The sequence below is a fragment of the Martes martes genome (assembly GCF_963455335.1).
Source record: "Martes martes genome assembly, chromosome: 7".
In the NCBI taxonomy this organism is placed as follows: Eukaryota; Metazoa; Chordata; class Mammalia; order Carnivora; family Mustelidae; genus Martes; species Martes martes.
In genome coordinates, this window is record NC_137894.1 from 18570775 (window position 1) to 18589942 (window position 19168).

Here is a 19168-nt window from a genome sequence, read left to right on the forward strand (position 1 = left end):
CCGGGTGCGAGCCCCAGTCTTCTCGATTTCTCCAGCATATTCTTGCTGCTGTGCCAGTGACCTCACTGGCTTCCTGGCCAACCCCCACCCCCGCATTGTGTCCATCAGTCGTTTCCAGGACTTTGCTTGGCTTTCCTCCCCTGCCATACTGCCCCTCCTGAGGGCCCATGGCCAATCTCATTGTTCAGGGGGGGATTCTGAGGCCCCACATGACCCAAGGCCTCACCTTCTCCTGTACAGACACAGGCTTTAGAGCTCAACCTGAGTGGATGGGGCTGTACCCCTTGTTTCCTGTGTGACCCCACAAATTACTGTGGAGCCTGTTGAGGATGGCTCCAGCAGAAGGTGCCAGGAAGCATGGGGCAGAATGGGTACAGAAAAGGGGAATGTTACAAACCCTCTCATTAGGAGGACATCCATTCTATTTTACACTCTGGTAAAAAAATCAGAAATGTAGTTGTATGAGAAACACAGCCAAGAAATGGCATTGGAAATGTTTTTTCAACGAAGATGAGACTGATGGGAAGTCCCAAGATGGCCACAAACCAGGACAACCTCTGCACAATTCTTACCCATGAGGGTCTTTATTTTTGTTACGTGCTGTCCACAGGCTCTCCCTGACCCCCAAGACCTCGTCCACCCAGGACGATCTGGTTTTGCCTGATCACTTCAGTCCAAGTGAACAGAGTCTAAAGGCCATGCTGGGCACGGGAGTAGCAGGATTGCTCCCCGGACACCTGCGCTATCCCAGTCTCCAATCTCCTCACCTCGGGCACGCAGGATCCCTTGTTAGAACCTGTCCCTTCCTTGACCAGTCCTGCAGGTTTAAATGCTCTGAGCTGACGCTGTTTCAGACTTAGCCACCTGTAAATTCCTGAGGAGGAGCTAGAAGGGAGATGAAGACGACTTCCAGAATTTTCATGTGTCCACAGGCCAAGTTTGATGGGACAAGCTGGCATGAAACGAAGCTTGTTTTCTATCTAGTTCGGATGACCAAAATGCCTTACAAGCTTCCAATAAGGAATGGAAGGAAATATTAAATAATGAATCGCTAAGTATGTGAATACCACTTTCTGCACAAGTAAGTAATTATTTAGATTTTTAAAAATTTTTTAAAAAAGATTTTATTTATTTATTTGACAGAGAGAGATCACAAGTAGGCAGAGAGGCAGTTAGAGAGAGAGGAGGAAGCACGCTCCCCGCTGAGGAGAGAACCGGATGTGGGGCTCGATCCCAGGACCCTGAGATCATGACCTGAGCTGAAGGCAGAGGCTTAACCCACTGAGCCACCCAGGTGCCCCTCAGATTTTTTTTTTTTTTTAAAGAGCCTCGGGACACAGAAGCCAACATTTTGGCCTGAAAATCAAAACTATTGAGCTATTCCTTTGTGAAACTGATAGCATTTGAGTTGTAAGTTCTTTTGCCTTGGACAAACCAACATGCAAACATCCGTAACTGCAAGGATCTAAGCAACCCAAATATGATTTTTTGAATCATTTAAAACCTCATCGGCGACAACTGACTACTTCAAATGGTGGAGTTGTTCTGAACCAGTTTTGACGTCTACTCTAAATTTGTTTTTGACACCACAGTTGCCTGTGTGGTATTTCTTATTTATTTAATTATTTAAAAAGATTTTATTTATTCATTTGTGAGAGAGGGAGAGAGAGAGCACAAGCAGGCAGAGGCAGAGACAGAGAAGCAGGCTCCCCACTGAGTAAGGAGCTCGATGCTGGACTCGATCCCAGGACCCTGGTTTCATGACCTGAGCAGCTTAATTGACTGAGCCACCCAGGCGTCTCGGTTGCCTGTGTAGTAAACTCTCTTTTCTTTCTGACCCATCTGGACACTAACAATTCCAGAGTCTTTATTTGGCTTGCGACAGATTAAATATCATCACTGTCTCGTCAGTTTCTCTTTCTAAAGGGCACCCAGATCGCCTGGAAGTGAGATTTTGGTAGGTGACGCAGCATGGGAGGTAGGCTTGGGGTTCTGGTCTTACAAAGGGCAGGAGACAGTGAGCTTTAGGAAGGAAAAAGAAGGGAAGGAGTCCCTTCACATGCATTAAGGGTAGCCTTAAAAAGGAAGGAAATCCACGGGGCGCCTGGGTGGCTCAGTGGGTTAAAGCCTCTGCCTTCAGCTCAGGTCATGATCCCAGGGTCCTGGGATCGAGCCCCGCATCGGGCTCTCTGCTCAGCAGGGAGCCTGCTTCCTCCTCTCTCTGCCTGCTTCTCCGTGATCTCCGTCTGTCAAATAAATAAATAAAATCTTTAAAAAAAAAAAAAAAAGGGAAGGAAATCCTGAACCTTGCTATGGGATGGACAAACCTCGAGGACACCGTGCTACGTGAGCCAGTCACAAAAAGCCAAACCCTGTGGGATTCCACCTACACGACGCACTTAGAGCAGGCAAAGTCACAGAGACAAGAGGTGGACTGGTGACTGCCAGGACCTGGAGGAAGGGTTATGGGGAGTTTTATGGGCTGAATTGCATCCTCCTGAATTCATAGATTGAAGCCCTCGACGCTAGTCCTTCAGAATGAGACAGGGTCTGTGAGGAGGTAATCCAGGTCGAATGGGTTCATTAGGGGGGCCCTCACCCACGATGACCAGAGTCCTTACAAAAGAATCTAGACACAGACATAGACGGAGGGAAGACCGTGTGAGGACACAGGAGGAAGGTGGCCACCTACAAGCCAAGGAGAGAGGCCTCAGAGGACGCCAATCCCACTGACACCTTGATCTTAGACTTCTGGCCTCCAAAACTGTCAGATCATTCATTTCTGTTGTTCAAACCACCCAGTCTGTAGTATTTTGTTGTGGCAAACCGAGCTGACCACTCCAGGAGCTGCTGCTTACTGGGTATAGGATTTCAGTTTGGGATGATGGAAATGTTCCATAGATGGGCGGTGGGGATGGCTACACAAGGTGAATGTGCTTGAGGAAATGAACATTTAGAAAATAATTAAAATGGGGGGCACCTGGGTGGCTCAGTCGGTGAAGCACTTGCCTCGGCTCAGGTTGTGATCTCAGGGTCCTGGGATGGAGCCCCAGGTTGGGCTCCCAGCTCAGCAGGAAGTCTGCCTCCCCCTTTCCCTCTGCCGCTCTCCCCCGACCCCTCCTCCTGCCCCTGCTCCTGCGCGCTCTCTCTCTCTCTCTCTCTCTCACATAGATAAATACAATCTTTTCTAAAAAATGGTTAAAATGGTCGCCTTTAGGTTATGTGTATTTTACCATTAATAAAAACTTACAGAAAACAAAGGAGAAGACAGGGAGGCAAGTGGGAACTTACTTTGCTTCCAAAGCCAAGGCGATGATGCCCGCCACCATGGGGGCTGAAACCGAGGTCCCGGTGTGGCCATCTGTGCAGCGCTGCCGCAGATCCGTGGTGACCTGCGTGACAGGGTGGCAAGAGGCGGAGTTGGCTCTCAGAAGATGTCAGAGGTCAGGAGGCTGCCGAGGATGCTGCACCTGGTTAGGTGTGGCCCCTGGTCCCAGGGACGGAAAAGGCACCACGCAGATGTACCCCCGCAACTGAGGTTTCTGTCTGCTTCTCCCTGCTTTGCTTTCATACATAGAACAGGGACCATCCCCCCACCCCACCCCAGGTAGTGAGCTAATCACAGGGTGGGAACGGGGAGATAAGGCAGAGGGCAGACAGGCGGTAGGAATTCAAACAACCTCACCCCATAGACCTGCGTGCTGAGACACAAAGGTAAGAGAAGGAAATGAAGAGGGGCCCTCCATGGCAGAGTCCCCCAGTGAGACCACCTGCCGTAGTCCATGTTCACGACCTCCAACTTACCCCTGACATCAAGAGCAGCTGGAAACACAGGCAGCATTAAGGAGGATGCCCGTTAAGGAGGATGCCCAGAGACCATCCCTGCCTTTCCCCAGAAGATCAGAGATCAGTCACAGAAGGTCACAGATCATTCTCTACACAGGGTCCCAAAGCACCCAGTTCCCTCTACAGCAACAGATGAACCTGGAGTGTTCGTGACCTTCACAGGGCCTGCTGTGTGGGGCAAGGAAGCTGGCCATTCTCCTTGGGAAGGCAAAGCTGACTGCAAACCAAGGGCGCTCAGCACACCTTCCTCAGAGGCACTGACTCCGAGCTGGGTGGCCTTATTGATTTGGGACCTCGTTAGTGTCCAGCCTGATCTGTCCCTTCTCTTTGAACAGATGTGGAGAAGCAGCACCATGGGATTCAGCTGCGCCAACGCCTACTGTGCTAGATGGGATTTTGGCGGTCAAGCTACTCCCATGCACCCTGCAGGGGTATGAACGTCATTAACCAGCGGACTTTAAATCAGGGAGAATAGCCTGGATTGTCCAGCGGGCCCGACATCATCGCCAGCCCCTGAGAAGCGGAAGGAGGCAGAAAAGCGTGTCAGAGAGCCGAGGCAGAAGACGGACCCAAACCATCTCCCGTGGCTTTGAAGAGGGAGCGAGGAGAACGTAAGCCAAAGAATGCGGGCGGCCGGGAGGCGCTGAGAACAGCCTTGCGCAGACAGCCCGCAAGGAAACCGGAGCTCAGTCCTATAACCACAAGGAACGAAGTCTGCCAACAACCTGAATGAGCGCAGAATAAATTCTCCAGTAGCGCCTCTAGAAAGGAACACGGCCTGGCCGGCCCGCGGATTTCAGCCTCAGGAGGCTCAGAAAGGAGAGACACAGGCCTCCCACTTGCCCTGCTGACCAACTCTGAGATAGTAACTCTGTATTCTTTGAAGCTGCTACATTTGGGATAATTTGTTATGAGAGCAAAAGGAAACAGATCCCCCAGCAAAAGCAAGTCTCCAAGAGGCGATCTGCATAACCCCGGGGAACGAATTCACAATCTAGACCCTCTTGACCCAATGGAGCATCTTCCTCGATCACATCCCGGCTGGGCTGACAAACATCCAGAGACAGGATCCAGCCTGTCTCACGCACACCCAGGAAGACTGGACAGAAGCTGTGGCAGAGACCAGCCTCCTCCTCCCCCAGAAGGCATCCGGATGTTAGGAAGGGCTGCTGAGGGCAGGGAAGTCTGGACAAGGAAGCAACCTCTGACCCCAGGACCCTCCCCTGCAAATCGGCATAGTATGCGACCTTCCCAAGGTTTCTGGTGAAGGTCCCAGCCGGTGCCTGAAACATACTTACATTCAGTAAATGGTGGCCGGAGAGGGAAACTGAGGCTGTCTGGGGAGGCGGCCATGCTGCCAAGAGCAGGGGAGGTCCGTGGCTGGCTCTCCAGCCTCTGAGAGAGGGCTGCTAGGGAGTGAGCAGAGGGGCTTCCACGCAAGGAGGGGATGGCTCAACCAAGGTGGGAGGTCCCTGCTTCCTGAGACCAAACGTCATACGGGCAACGCTGCTCGAGTTCAGTGAATGGAAGAAAGAGCCAGAGAACGAATGAGTGAGGAGTAACGCCAGGCTTACTCCTTTTATGAGAAGTCATGTGTCAGCTCCGGCAATCCCTCCCTCCAGGCGAACGCCCGCTCGGCAGTCACCCGACAGAGAGGAACAGAGAGTACAGGGTGGGACGGAGCCTTGCTTTCTAGCTGACACCTGCCTGAACCGCACAGATGACAAGCTGCCAACCATCCAGAGAAGTCTATCCCCTTGTAGGTTCGCTTGGAGGACTCAGAGCAAAAACTTGACTCTAATCGAGCTGAAAACAGCCACCATAACAGCAACCAAGAACAAACAAACAAACAAACAAAACCCAACAAAAATGCCATCCATACTCTCAGACAAGCAGCCCAGCCCAGGAAGTACAACTAAGTGATTTTCTCTTTTATCCTCCTCTTAAGTACACCTTTCTGACCGTATATTATTGCTCAAAGAAGAGATTTTAAAAAGAAAGAAAGAAAAAAGAACTAAGGCATTTTGTACCCAAGGTGTGCGCACACACAGTGTAATTAATTAAGCAAATAAAGTTGCAAGCCCTGCTCCCAGGGATGGGAGACGCAGCCGTCCCAGAACAAAGCCTTTGGTACAAAGTGTTCAATGACACAACCTTTGCCTCGTATGCCTCCAGCCAGCAGGCGTGTTTAACGAGACTCCAGCAAGCCCGTGTTCAAATGAGCTAGATTCCTAAATGAACAGGACACCGTTCAGAATCTCGGCTGCCTGTCCCAGGGGCACGTGCTTCGGTAGAAAAGGAAAATAAATGAATACCTTCGTTAACTAGCCCGGGCCACGGCCAGGCTGGTGGCCCAGCAGCCGTGCAGCTGACCTTTCAGCCGGTGTGGGGCAACGCAGGCAACAGGGAGCCCATCGGCTCCCACCGAAAAAAAATGCAAAACATAAATTTGCAAATAATTTCTAGGGATATGGCTCAGAAGTAGGAGAAATAAAAAGACGCCTCATGAGCTTGCTTTAAAATTAAACCATGTCTGGCCAGCTCCACGGTCTCATTTTTTAAACGTCTCAAAACCAACTTAATGACTGTGCATTTGAATTCTGCATGAATTTCGGCTCGAGATCCTCCCCCTCTTTAATTTCCTTAACGTAGGAAAGCCTGTGGGGAAGGGAGAAAGCACACATTCCACCCATATGCTGAAAGAAAAACAGTCCCTTTTTTTTTAAGAGAGAAATCACACTGGTGTTCATCGAAGGGAATGGAACAGATGGAAACCACGACTCTGTCCAAAGTGTGCGGTGAAAGTCCTTTTGTTGGGGGAAAGAAGTGCGGGGAAGGACACTTGGATCTCTAAAAGGCTTCAGTATAAAACCAAGACTTTCTCTCACTGCATCTGGCACGTTGAAACTGAACCAGGCAGTTGGATCCTAAGCGATGTGACCACAGAAATTTAGAGAGCTAAAAGGAGGCATGGCGCTGAGAAGGTACCCCATTCTTAAATGCTATTTTTGGATCCTGAAAGTTAAGACAGGCTTTTAATTGGTGTTTTGTACCAAAATTAGAAAGGCAGGGTCTGCGGGTGGCAGCCAAGGGGCTGGGGTTTCCCTCAAGGCACAACCCGTTCCCCGATGGGTGAGGTCGGTACTTGGGGACCCGGCCAGATGGGCCTCAAGCCGGCTTCTCTTTTTGGGAGGAGGGAAAGCAGCTTGCCCCCAGAAGGCCGAAAGCATGCATGTAGGCTGTCCACCTGGCCGGGAGAACTCACGATTTTCCGCTCGTAGAATGCGCCGCTGCTGTAGGTAGTGGCGAGCGTGGACGCACACTCCTCCAGGTACCACGGCTTGTACCCGTTCTCGGTGGTGCTGCTCACGGAGACAGTATAGATGCTGTTGGTGTAGCCGTCACAGGAGCAGTGGTCCCCCTCTCTCCCGCCATTCCCGGATGCCCACACGAAGATGGAGCCCAGGCCCTGCCGACCCTACAGGGGAAGAAAGAGAACAGGGCGTCGGCCCCGGGCAGCCAGAACCGGGCCGGCTGGATCGGGTGCCCGCCGGGAGTCCTTCCTTCCGAATGTCCCTCCCAAGGGTCTGAGAAGGGTGTGTTCAGACCGTATGGAGGCCACGTGGTTCTGTGGGCTCTTGGTTCGTTGTCGTAGAGCATTCCCGCCTGTGGCGACAGCCTTCCAACAGCAGAATCCCAGGATCACACTGAGGACATGGCCCGGAAAGCCCTCTCTGCTCTTTAGGGGAAAATCAAGCTCCCCCCTCACCCCTCCAAAGGAGCTGTTCTAACTCCGGATCCATGTCTGGTTTCCATCATTATGACCTCTTGTCGCAGAGAGTGAGCAGCGCCACAGGAATTACTGAGATGAAAGTTGATGGCTGAATTTACAACATTAATTTTTCGAGATCATAAGAGCCGGTCCTGTGGGGAATGAAAGAGCCGGTCCTGTGGGGTGGAGGGAGAATGTTCCTGAAAACCCAATGGAAGCAGCACATGTCTTAGAGAACTGGCTGGTTTTTGCAAAGTGGGGGTGGGACTGTGAATTCTGGGTGAAGATTGAACAGATGAAAAGGGTCATGATCCAGGATGATGGCCATGGCTGCTGGGGACCATCCTAGGAGAGCTCCCCAAGGTGTCGGCCACGGGTACGCGTTGGCTGGGTGGCTCTGTTGTTTGAAAGCCTGCCTTTGGCTCAGGTCATGATCCCGGGGTCCTGGGATCGAGCCCGGTGTTGGGCAACGTGCTCAGCAGGGAGCCTGCTTCCCCCTCTGCCCGCCCCCCACTCACACGCTCTCTCTCTCTCAAATAAATAAATGTTATTAAAAAAATAAAGTCGTCAGATGGTCAACGCCAATCGAAGCCAGAGGCTTCACTGTGTGTAGGTTTTCATTTTTCAGAACAGACACATGAAAGCAAGTCTTTGAAAGACAGTGGCAGTCAGGGTCAGTTCCTGTAGCTCTATTTCATCCCACACCCACAGAATCAGTGACTTCTGACTCAACCAAGTGCTCGCCCCAGTCCCAAACACTAGTTAAAGATAAACCACTCCCAGAGGGACCTGACCCATTCTGTCTGAGTGGCTGGACCTGCTGGTGATGCCCAGCCAGCCCCAGAGAGCAGCGCCAACACCCATCTCCACGAAATCCAACCCACAGGGCTGGTGACTTTGGTATCCTTGCCAAGGACCCTCCTTTCCAAACACGTGGGAGAAAAATGACACTCATGCTCAAGAACTGGCCAACTTAAAGAAAACTCACAACAAAATTCTGCAGTCCCCATGGAGTCCGACGGAAGCCTTGCTTTTGACTTGGATAGCATTACACTCACCCAGGGTTCAAGTCCACCCCAGGCTCAGCGGACCCACCTGCTTGGAAAGCCCCATGACTCTCCACTTCGTAGCCCAAATGGACGACAGTCCCTTGCTCTTTTGTGAGCAATTGTCATGACTCTGACCTTTCCTCCAGTTTCTAACCTGAGGCTCTCAAAAGAACCCATGGGAGGTCCCTCGTGTTCACCCAGTCCTGCTGCTCAAGGCTACCTCACTCACTCGGCTTTCCACGTCTCCCAGGTGGACCTGTCTGCACGGCCAAGAGCTCCACAGAAAGGTTACTCACATTTAGCCAAAAAGGTCAACCTTCTGGAAGAAAGGCACCAAGTACCGTGGAAATTGGTGTGTCTGTGTATATAATTACCTACAGGGAGAGATTAATTGGAAGCTAGTTCAAAGAAACTGAAATCAAAATGGCAAGGTATTTAATCCATCAGAGTCCATCTTTAGTCCATGAGAACCATCTCTAAGATGCTCCCTACCCCATTCCAAATTATTTACGAAAGGCTGTCATTTTGCAAAGTGGAGGCTACAACCTTATTATTCCGGCAGCACAGGGAACGCCCCCAGACAGCTCTCCTCATACATGAGTGCGCACACAGGTCACTGGGGGTCTTGCTATACGACAGACTCAGACTCGGTAGGTCCGGGGGAGGGTGCCCCGAGATTCTGCATTTCTAATGAGCTTCCAGGTGATGCCTGCATGGCTGCTTCTAGACCCCATTCTGAGGAACAAGGGTCCAAAATGCCAAAGGTCCCCATCTTCCACCTTAGGCTGCACAGTACCTCTTAGACCAATCCGTTCTCTAAGGTGTCAAGGCATCAAGCCCCTCTCTCCCTCCTGCGAAGTTTCCTGAGGGGGATGTGAGACTGAGGTGGAGGAAACACCCAGATCTGAGGGGTGAAGACAGGTTTTAGCTGTCTCTGAGGATTGTATTTTCACTTCCCAGCTCTTGGAAGCCAAGGGAGAGAAGCTATAGGGCAACAGTTCACCCTAGCCGTGAACTTGTGTTTCTGTTCAGGGAAAGTCACCACCTCAATCCAATCCAAACCTATTTCAGTACCTCCCCTGGGAAGTGAAAGGTTCAGCTGTGAACTCCAAAGCACCGTGCCTGAGGACTTGCAAATGGCCGGCGTCTGGACAAGGACGGTGTTCCTAGCCTCAGCGGTGTTGCCTTTCCCCTTTGGGATGACCAGCCGTGTGACGGGTAGGGCTTCGTGAGGACCGACATCAGGCACATCTCTACATGAAATGGTGGTCTCCGAAGTCTCCTACCATCAAACCCCATCATGTACCAGAGATGAAGTCAGACTTGACAGAAAAGACTGTAGCTGATAAACGGGGCATCGAGGAAGAAAAACAGATGGGGGGGGGAGGGGCGGGGGCATGGTCTGGTTTGAGATCATCAACTTTCCAGGAGGATTTTCAGTGACAACTTCAGACAGCTACGATTTAAGGCTCCCTGTATGACATATTTTACTTCAGAATGACTGGAGGGAAAAATGGAATGGCTGTAGTATTTCAAGAAACTGCGACAAGAATGACGGGGAGGCACATGGTGCCCTCTGAAACTTCTTCACTCCCCTGACAGCCCAATAACGCTGATGCTCCTCAGAATCCGGAATGCAAAGAGCCCTTCTCTGCAGCTCTGGACTTTCCAAAGTCCCGCATGGGTTCAGTCGACACAAAGCCAAGTGAAGTTGAGATACCCAGCAATCATTTGAAAACAACCATTGGCCTCTCCAGGAAATGGGGGACCCTGTCCTGAGACCTCAGATCCTTCGAAATCACCTCACAGAATGACACATGTTTCTGATTAACACCGTTCTGAGCAGGATCTTCCCCACAGAAGATGCGATCTTTAATGGAAAGCTTAAATTAAAGCTTAACTTTTAGGATGCCCTACTTGTCATCGAGAGTGAGATCCATGTGATCTAGTGGGTGGTAGGAGCCAAGCACGGGGAAGATAAGATAGTTTTACTTGGCAGTCCCTTGTAGGCAGCAGCTGACTTGGTCACGCCTGAACCTTCCAGCATCCCTGGGCCAGCACCTGGCACAGCCCAAGGCCTCAGCAGCCTGACAGAAAGCAGGCTTTGCATTTTCTTGGAGTCACAGGGGACAAAGGAAGCTGGGTAGTGTCCCAAGCATGACCATGAGGTCAAATGCGAGGTTGGGGACATGCTAAGAGATGAATACTCAGACCCCATAAAAAGGTCCTAGAAAATGACCAAACTCAATACATCCAGAAAAGCAATCAAATCCTATTATTTAGAAGAAAGAAAAAAGTGAAGAGAGTTTAAAAAAAAAGAACTGCTCCTTTATGGGGTAGGACTAGGGGACGGGCATGGGGAGACAAAGAAAGGCTGCTTTTAATCGGATCCTCTGATAATATTTGATTTGTTCATTAACTACTTATTAATCACATTTTAATCATGGTGTAAGGGTTATAATAAAATGAAGACTTTTAAAAAAACGTTCTGAAGTATAAATAATAAAAGGAAACTGAACCGTCCACCCTCCCATTTGCAGCCCTGCTGTCCTGCCTCCCATAAGAGAAGTCGGAAGTATGAACGCTGGCCCGGGGCATGCTTGGACTTCCTGCCCAACCCCCACCAGCATCACCAGGCCATACCTTGCACTCCGGGTTGGGCCTTGTCGGGCCACCCGGGGCCACCCGGACACTGACCGCAGCTCCATCTGTCTGTTCCAAGAAGCTGTCCTCGCCCGGAAATCGGCCTCACCAGCTGGCTTGTAAGAACTGGGTCATCTCCAGGCCCCTCTCGCCCTCCCCCTGCATGTTTGACTCCCAAGGATCCAGGACTAATGATCACAGAGCGACTGTGGGTGGGCCTCCTGGCCGGTGGAGCAGCAGCCTGCCAGCCTCCTCTGCTTTCCCTCGGCTGGTCAGCAGAGAACCTGCACTAGGAAGTTTGCTCTGTTTGGTCCCTGCTGAGGCTCTACCCAAGACATCCTAAACATGTTAAACTGTGTGCTGGCAGCAGGTCCACAAGGCCGAGACTTCCTGCTTGGTGGCAGGGATGGTGGGGGGCGCCGAGGCCCAGGACATCCCTCCCACCTACACAAGGTAGTTAGGTTAGTTAGACCAAGGTAGGTAGTTAGACCAGGTAGTTAGACCAAGACACCTACTGCCCACCTGCCCACACCTCTCAGCTGGGGTGAGCCGGGGGCTGTCAGGCTTCACCCACAGAGTCCTGGGCCTGGTGGGTGACCAGCAGGCACCTGCTGGAATGTCACTCCATGACAAGGTGAAGTCCTTCTGCTCTGCCTGGTAGACAGTCACTCCCCTGAGCCCCGAAATGACTTCTCCCTCACCCTGGTCACGGCACGGCAGGGCCTTCCTGGCCCCATTTTGGGGGACTCTGGCCTGTGTCACTCTAATTTTTAAATGTTAATTTTTTTTAAACGATTCTCCCCCACCCCGGCAAGATCCCCCATAGCCCTAGATGACTCACACCTTTTTAATGCCATACTCGAAGGCCTGCTTAGCCAGCCGGCCAGGCCCATCCACCGTCTTCCCGTCGTCGTCTGGCCCCCAGCTGGCGCTGTAAATGTCGATGTAGTTGGGTCTGATCCCCAGCGACTTGGCCTCAACGACATCGGTCACGTCGCCGTCCAGCATGCGGATGCCTGAAAGCATACAACGAGGGCCTGTGCACGCCCGCTCTGCACTTTTCAGGGCTGCACAGACCGCGACCCCGGGGCACAGGGGACCCCGCAACTGCCGGAGCACAGCCAGATAGGCCTCCCCCCACCCCCCACCCAGCTCTGGAATCTTCCAGCTGCATTCTGGAAAACCTCTCTCCCCATCCTGTGCTGGCCGGTGTGAAGGAATTCAAATGACATCTGGGCCACGCTGCAGCGTCCCCAAGCATGGGACAGCAGCACAGGAAACAGAACTGTTTGGAAAAGATAGGATTTAAACCGTTTCCTTGGTAGCACGCTGTCACTCTGGTACTTAAAAGAGGAACATAATAGAATGATGATGACGATTATTTCTATAATAGAACTCTGGAGTCATTTTCAACTTTCCCTGCTGTCAACAGTTCATTTCTCTTTCTTCTTTCTTTCTTTCTTTTTTTTTTTTTTTTAATTACTCCCATCTCTGATTTGTAACTAGGAGCTTTTCACCTGGAAGACAGAGAGCCACACCCTAGGGCTTGTTATATCACAGTGTGTGTTCAGGCTTTGTGTTTCCCAGAGGGGTCTTTAGGTGGTGGGGGTACCCCTTCCTCAAGAGCACCCCTCAAAGAGAGGGAGGGAGCCACGAGCCTCTCCCAGTGCTTACGTCCTCGGCTGGGGGGGGTCCCCACCCACCCCATGTCCAGCCTTTATCTCCATTCCTGATCACAGTCTGCATCGAGCAGGTGTGGTGTCCCCAGGACCCACCCTACTGGCACATGGTAGGGAAATAGCGGTAATGACAGCCAACCAGCACCTCCTGCCTGGACAGTAGCAGATACATAAAATCGGACCTCTCAGAGGGAGACTCAGAAAGCTGGGGGCACCCGACCCTGGATCAGCACTCTGGGTGACTCTGCTTGGTCCCCACAGCCACCCGGCTCAGAGGCCCCCAGGAGCCCCTCCTCCACCAGGCCCTGCCCCACGTGTGTGGTGGCCGTGCCAATGAATTTGAAAAATCTTGAGCTACTTAAGACATAACAGAAAAGAGGACTTTTTCTGATTATAAGCATCACATACTGCTCTCTGCGGAAAGTTTGGAAAATAGAGAAGTCACTAGTGATAATATTTTGCTTATTTTCTTCCAGTACTTTTCTTTGGCCCCAACATGCACTTTCTCTCCAAGTTCTTTTTTTACCACAGAACCTCATACAGAACATTTCCCTGCACCATTGAAGACTCTTCTAAGACGCGATTGTAAATGGCTGCAGCTTCCCCTCCCGCGCACCCTGGCCCGGGCAGCGCGTCCTCTGAGGTTCGCCTCACGGAGCAGAGGCCCCTTACTCCCCAGCCTGGACTGGATCTGTTCATGCCACATCCCGGCACCTGCGTCCACACTGGCGGGCACACCAAAAATAGAATCTCTGAATACAACCGATTTTAAAAGAACCGTGACTTTTCCCCAGAATGAAAAGAGACGGTACAGGGCTCAGGCAGGAAGAACCACGGGACGGAGACTCTTTGAGGGGACGTCCTCCCCAGGGGCTCAGGGACAGATGTTTTATGTCCGTTAAATCACCCTGTCCCGCCCCTTTATACTCTTAACTGTGGAGACGCTCTGCTGTCCCTTTTGACAGAGGGTTGAGAGGCAGAGATCCCCCAGACATAAATGCCAAATGATACCCAATCTCTCAGCCAGTAACACACGGATTGTAGACGAACAACCGAAAGTAGTTTATGATTTGTCAGGGCGAGAGACTTCCTACCGACAGAGCACGTGAAGATGACTGAAATGTAGTAAATTCTTCTACTCTATTGATTCATGCTGCCCGGATTTGAAAGTTCAGGTTGCCCTGAAGTGTTCTCCTTAACATCTGCCCGGTTGTGAGCGGAGAGAGAAAAGGTCAGGCGGGGTCCCTGGTAGGCTAACTAGGACAGTCGAGAGGGAAGGCGCGCCATCTTGGCCCTCCACTTGGGTGGGACACTACAAGTCAACTGGAAACGCCTGCTCCAAAAGTCTGGAAATAGTACTCAAAATCCGTGTCAGAGAAATTTATAGCAAAACAACAGTAGAGACTGAGGACTGGAGTTCAATGACAGTGCTGAAAGCCATTCAGGAGTGTCCACCCAACAGGCACTGGTGGTGAGAGAGGGGGTGGTGCCTGGAATCGTTGGAAGAACCATCATTCGGTGGCCGGAAGGCCTTAAAAATGAGAAGTAGAAATACATTTTAACTCCAACCCTGTCTGTTCTATTTTCCGGCTTCCAGTCCATTTCCTTTCCTCTCTTTACTACCTGTGATGGGCTGAATGTTTGGACCAATCCCCAAATTCCCATGTTTAAGCCTCAACCCCCAGTGTGATGAAGGCAGGAATTTTAAGAGGTCACTAGGTTTAGATAAGTCCTAAGGGTGCCCCCCCCCCCACCGTGATGGGCTTAGCATCTTTTATTAAGAAGAGTCAGCAGAGAGCTCACTTCTTCTGTCTCTTTCCACCATGTGAGGACACAGAGAGGGTAGCCATCTTCCAGTACTTTTCTTTGGCTCCAGCATGCACTTTCTCTCCGAGCTCTTTTCTTTTTTTTACCACAGAACTTCATATAGACCATTTTCCCTGCACCATTTAAGACTCTTCTAAGACACGATTGTAAATGGTTGCAGCTTCCCCTCCCGCACACCCTGGCCCAGGCAGTGCTTCCCTTCACAGTCTACCTCATGTCAACCAGGCCTCCATTTCCTGATGAAAGTTATAGTACCTACAGAGGTGCCGGAAAAACTAAAAAAGTTGATTCAGGTCAAGCGCCTGACAGTAAGCCCCCAACGTGCATGTCAGTGGCTAGTGTGAACCCACTGAGCCTCAGTTTCCCCATCTGTAAAAATGGGAGTAGAGACATCAAATTCCGGGGTTGTTAACAATAACGAATTACTTTTTACCTTTATTTTCTTCTTTTTCTTTTTTTCCTTTCTTTTTTAAGATTTTATTTATTTATTTGACAGAGAGAGATCACGAGTAGGCAGAGAGGCAGGCAGAGAGAGAGCAGGAAGCAGGCTCCCCATTGAGCAGAGAGCCGGATGTGGGGCTCGATCCCAGGACCCCGAGATCGTGACCTGAGCCAAAGGCAGAAGCTTAACCCACTGAGCCACCCAGGCGACCCTTTACCTTTATTTTAAAAACATACACTTTTTGATATGTATGAAGGATCATATGTAACCACATGTTAGTGGTAAAGCCTAAAAAAACGATTGACACCCACGAACTCTTCATCCATTCACTGCAAATATAAACATGACCCACTGGGGGTTCTACACACACAGAGAAAATGGCTCAGGATTTTGGATGATTTGTCTCACTGCCTTTAAAAAAACTAGCGTGTTAATACAACTGTATGCTTGCTTAAACTACACATCGCTAAGTTTGGTTTGTACCAGGAATGGACCCTCTGTTGGTTATACACATTAGAAATACCTTCTCCTAGTTGATGCCTTGTCTTCTCACTTTGCTGATGGTGCCTTCTGGTAGACAGAGATCCTTAATTTCAACTGAGTAAGAACAACTTCCCTTTGAAGACCAAGGGAGTTATAATGGGGGCCAAATTTGTCCGAGTTCACTGACATATCTTACGGGGGTCCTTTCTCCCTTTCAAAGGTGGGGTTGTCCCATCACTTGAGCGCATCTCCTCTTTTCTGATTTCTGGGTGGACAAGAGGAATCAGGGTGATGTGAAATGTTCTTCCTCTCCAGTCACTGGTCTGTGAGCCCAGGGCTTCCCTCTGTGTCAGAGACACAGGGTCCAGGTGCTTGTTCAGCCATCAGCCCAGAGATAGGGGCCATAACCAGTAAGGGACGTTAGCCACGGGGTGTGGCAAAGCTGAGGCCTCAGGCATGATTAAGAGAGCTCGTAGCAGGGGGGTAAGGGAATAGGGGTCACAGAGTCCGGGGGTGGGAATACTCAGCTCTAATCTTGGACCAGGATCTCAAACTCTCTGAGCCCTTGTCGTCCACGATATTTACCTGGCAGAGTAGTTAAGAGGATTCGATCTGTTGAGGCCACAGCACCTGGTGTTGTTGGAGAAATGGTGGCCTTGTTCTATGGACCCTTATATCCCACAGTGGGCTTGCTGGGGCAGGAGAAAGCCCAGCCAGCCACACAAGCAACCAAAGCCAGTTCTGATGTTCCAGGGCCGAAATGTAACCTGTTATTCTAGACTTCTCCATGCAAGTTATAGGTGTGGGAACGCCTACTTTAAAAAACAAAAACAAAAACAAAAAAAAACCTCGGTATAATTAGTGTATAGAGCTCTATTTGCTTCTGGTGTACACTACAGGCTTTCAACAATTCTATGATGCTCAGTGCTCGTGCCTACTTTTGAACAAGAATGAGATGCCGGGAGACATCAAAAATATGTAAAAACAGACAACTAGGATAATTTCTCAACACCTCTCATGATGCTTTTCATCTCGGAAGAAGAGTAACTGTTGTGTGAGGAAGAAAGCATCACGTATTTAGATTTTAGTGAAGCATCTATTTCCCCCCAACACTGACAAGTTGCCAACAAAGAAAAGGTAAATATTTTCAGTGGAAACCTGCGATTCCAATATTAGCCTTAAATGTGAATGGTTCTCTGGAAACGCCAAATCGAAGAAAACAGTCATTATTTCTCTGATGAAAAAAGAAAGATCCATTTAACCACAAATGGTCAGGTACCAAAAGAAAAAAAATGGGGGCCAGTCATTTGTTTGGCAAATGAGCCCCAGGTGGTTGGCGGGTTCACGGTGGCAGGACAGACGACTGCCTGACTGTCCACTCTGAGGACCTGTCTGTGGGAGGAGCACAGAGGAGAAGGACGATGGTGCTCTTTAGGATCAGACAAGTTTGTGTCTGGGTGAACAGCTCAGGGTGCTCTGGGGGCTCAAACCCCCAGCAGACAGCTCTGGTGAGCACAGAAACCACATCCAGGAGCAAACCTCACAGGCTTGCCTCGCTTTAAACAACACAGGCATTCCTATAAAACTCCCTGAACCCAATCAATATTTCACATGCCCTGGAGAACTTGCTGAAATGAACAATTTTACAAGTCTCTTGGTCAAGTGTCAACAACCAGCAGCCCTTTTATCAGAGTGACCTGTTCTGCCTACCCCTCGCCCCCCCCCCATTAATTTAGAGTACAACTTTCCAAACTACAGGCGTGTGGACGTGCCCTGGAGACACCGCATTGACCCTGAACTTTCTGAGGAAGCTCCACGTTAAAAGACTGGCAAGGTCAGTGTGACTGGATTTGGAGATAAGGTCTTTAAAGAGGTATTTGCGGGAAAACGAGGCCATCTGTGTGGGCCGGAATCCAAGATGACTGGTATCCTCATAAGAAGAGGAAATTCAGACACAGACAACACACAGACCGAGTGATGACCGTGTGAGGACACAGCGAGAAGCAGCCATCTGCAAGCCAAGGAGGCAGGCCTCCAAAGAAACCCAACCTGCCAACACCTTGATCTTGGACTTCTAGCCTCCAGAATTGAGAGGAAGTAAATTTCTGTGGGTGAGCTAAAAGAAAAAAAAAAGGTGGGGGAGGAGCAAGGAGAACACACACACACACACACACACACACACACACACACCCTTCAATACAAGAAGTCAGTTATCAGCCCCAGTTGTTGACCTCTGGAGGAAGGCAGGCAAGCAGGACATTTTATTTATTGAAAAGCAATGTATTTTGCCTTCAGCAAATGAACTGTGACAAGTAACATTAGATTGTAGCTTCCTGAGTGTGACAAACAGGCCTCCCCAACACATTTTGCTCATTGATCCTAAGTTTATTTTAGTAAATCCACAGAGAACTGGTTTTGGGGTTTTTTTGTTTTGTTTTGTTTTTGTTTTTGTTTTTTGGTTGGTGTTGTTTGTTTGTTTTTTGGGTTTTTTGTTTGTTTGTTTTGTTTTGTTTTTTCCACTAAGACTATAGTACATTCTGTTCTACCAGCAGCCATTCTGGGCCAAGTGAGGTTTCAACAGTTGTTTAGAAATGTTACAAATCTGAAAGGCTTCTGTCAACCCCACTCATTGCCTAAGACTGTGACTGGACTCTCCAATCTCTAAATGTGGCCACATAGGACAGCCTTGTTCTAGGAACCCTGGGGAGCTGTGGTCTCCCGAGTTGTTAAGGCACATCTACGTTTGCAGTTGTGACATGAAATCCTTAGGGACCATTGATCAATGACCAAGCCAAGTCTCTCTTGGTCTCCTGCTCTGTTCTTGATTTCCAGATGGAGCCAGGCCATCTCCTTCCAGAGTGGAAATGCAGCTGTATACCATTGGTATACCAGTAAACTCCTGGGCATGTCCTACTAAGGACCCAGGGTCAGTGAGACGAGGCCCATGGCAGCAAGGGTATGGCATTCACCATGTCTTTTATTTTCTGTGATTCTGATGCTTTGTCCTCTCGGGGCCTTGTTGATTCTGAAGCGACTGCTCACCTTCCCACCCCAGGGCTGACCAATTCCTCAAAATAGTAAAGAACGCTCCCAGGAGGCATGTCTTCCATGTACAAACCAATCAGTCTGGAGCCCACACCTCCAACCACCTCCTTTATGGATGTCTTGGTGCTCTGGACCACCCTCCACCTGCCCTAATCACCCCATAACCAGGAACCAGACAACTAAGGACCGCCACTCAGCCCCAGAGCCCACTGGAGTTATTCAAATGAGCCAATCCTAACCCTGCCCACTGGAGTTATTCAAATGAGCCAATCCTAACCCTGCTTATTCTGCCATGCCCGCTCCTTCTGCCAGAAACCACTGGAAAGGCTTCAGCCCACGGCTTGCCTTGCTCCCTCTGCCTCCTGACCAACCCTGGTGCTCG

The 19168-nt window shown here is 50.2% G+C and overlaps 1 protein-coding gene across 2 annotated transcripts in view; it reads right to left on the reverse strand.

Moving 5' to 3' along the window:
- The window catches only part of PCSK6 (proprotein convertase subtilisin/kexin type 6), a gene marked incomplete at its 5' end in the record, with an annotated part of 179205 nt that overhangs the window by 73811 nt on the left and 86226 nt on the right, over positions 1-19168 (reverse strand). For both annotated transcript variants that reach the window (XM_080808819.1, XM_080808818.1), the window contains 3 exons: positions 3292-3392; positions 7112-7324; positions 12154-12326. In XM_080808819.1, coding sequence (XP_080664945.1) covers positions 3292-3392; positions 7112-7324; positions 12154-12326 — 487 coding nt within the window. The remainder of the gene's footprint in view (positions 1-3291; positions 3393-7111; positions 7325-12153; positions 12327-19168) is intronic.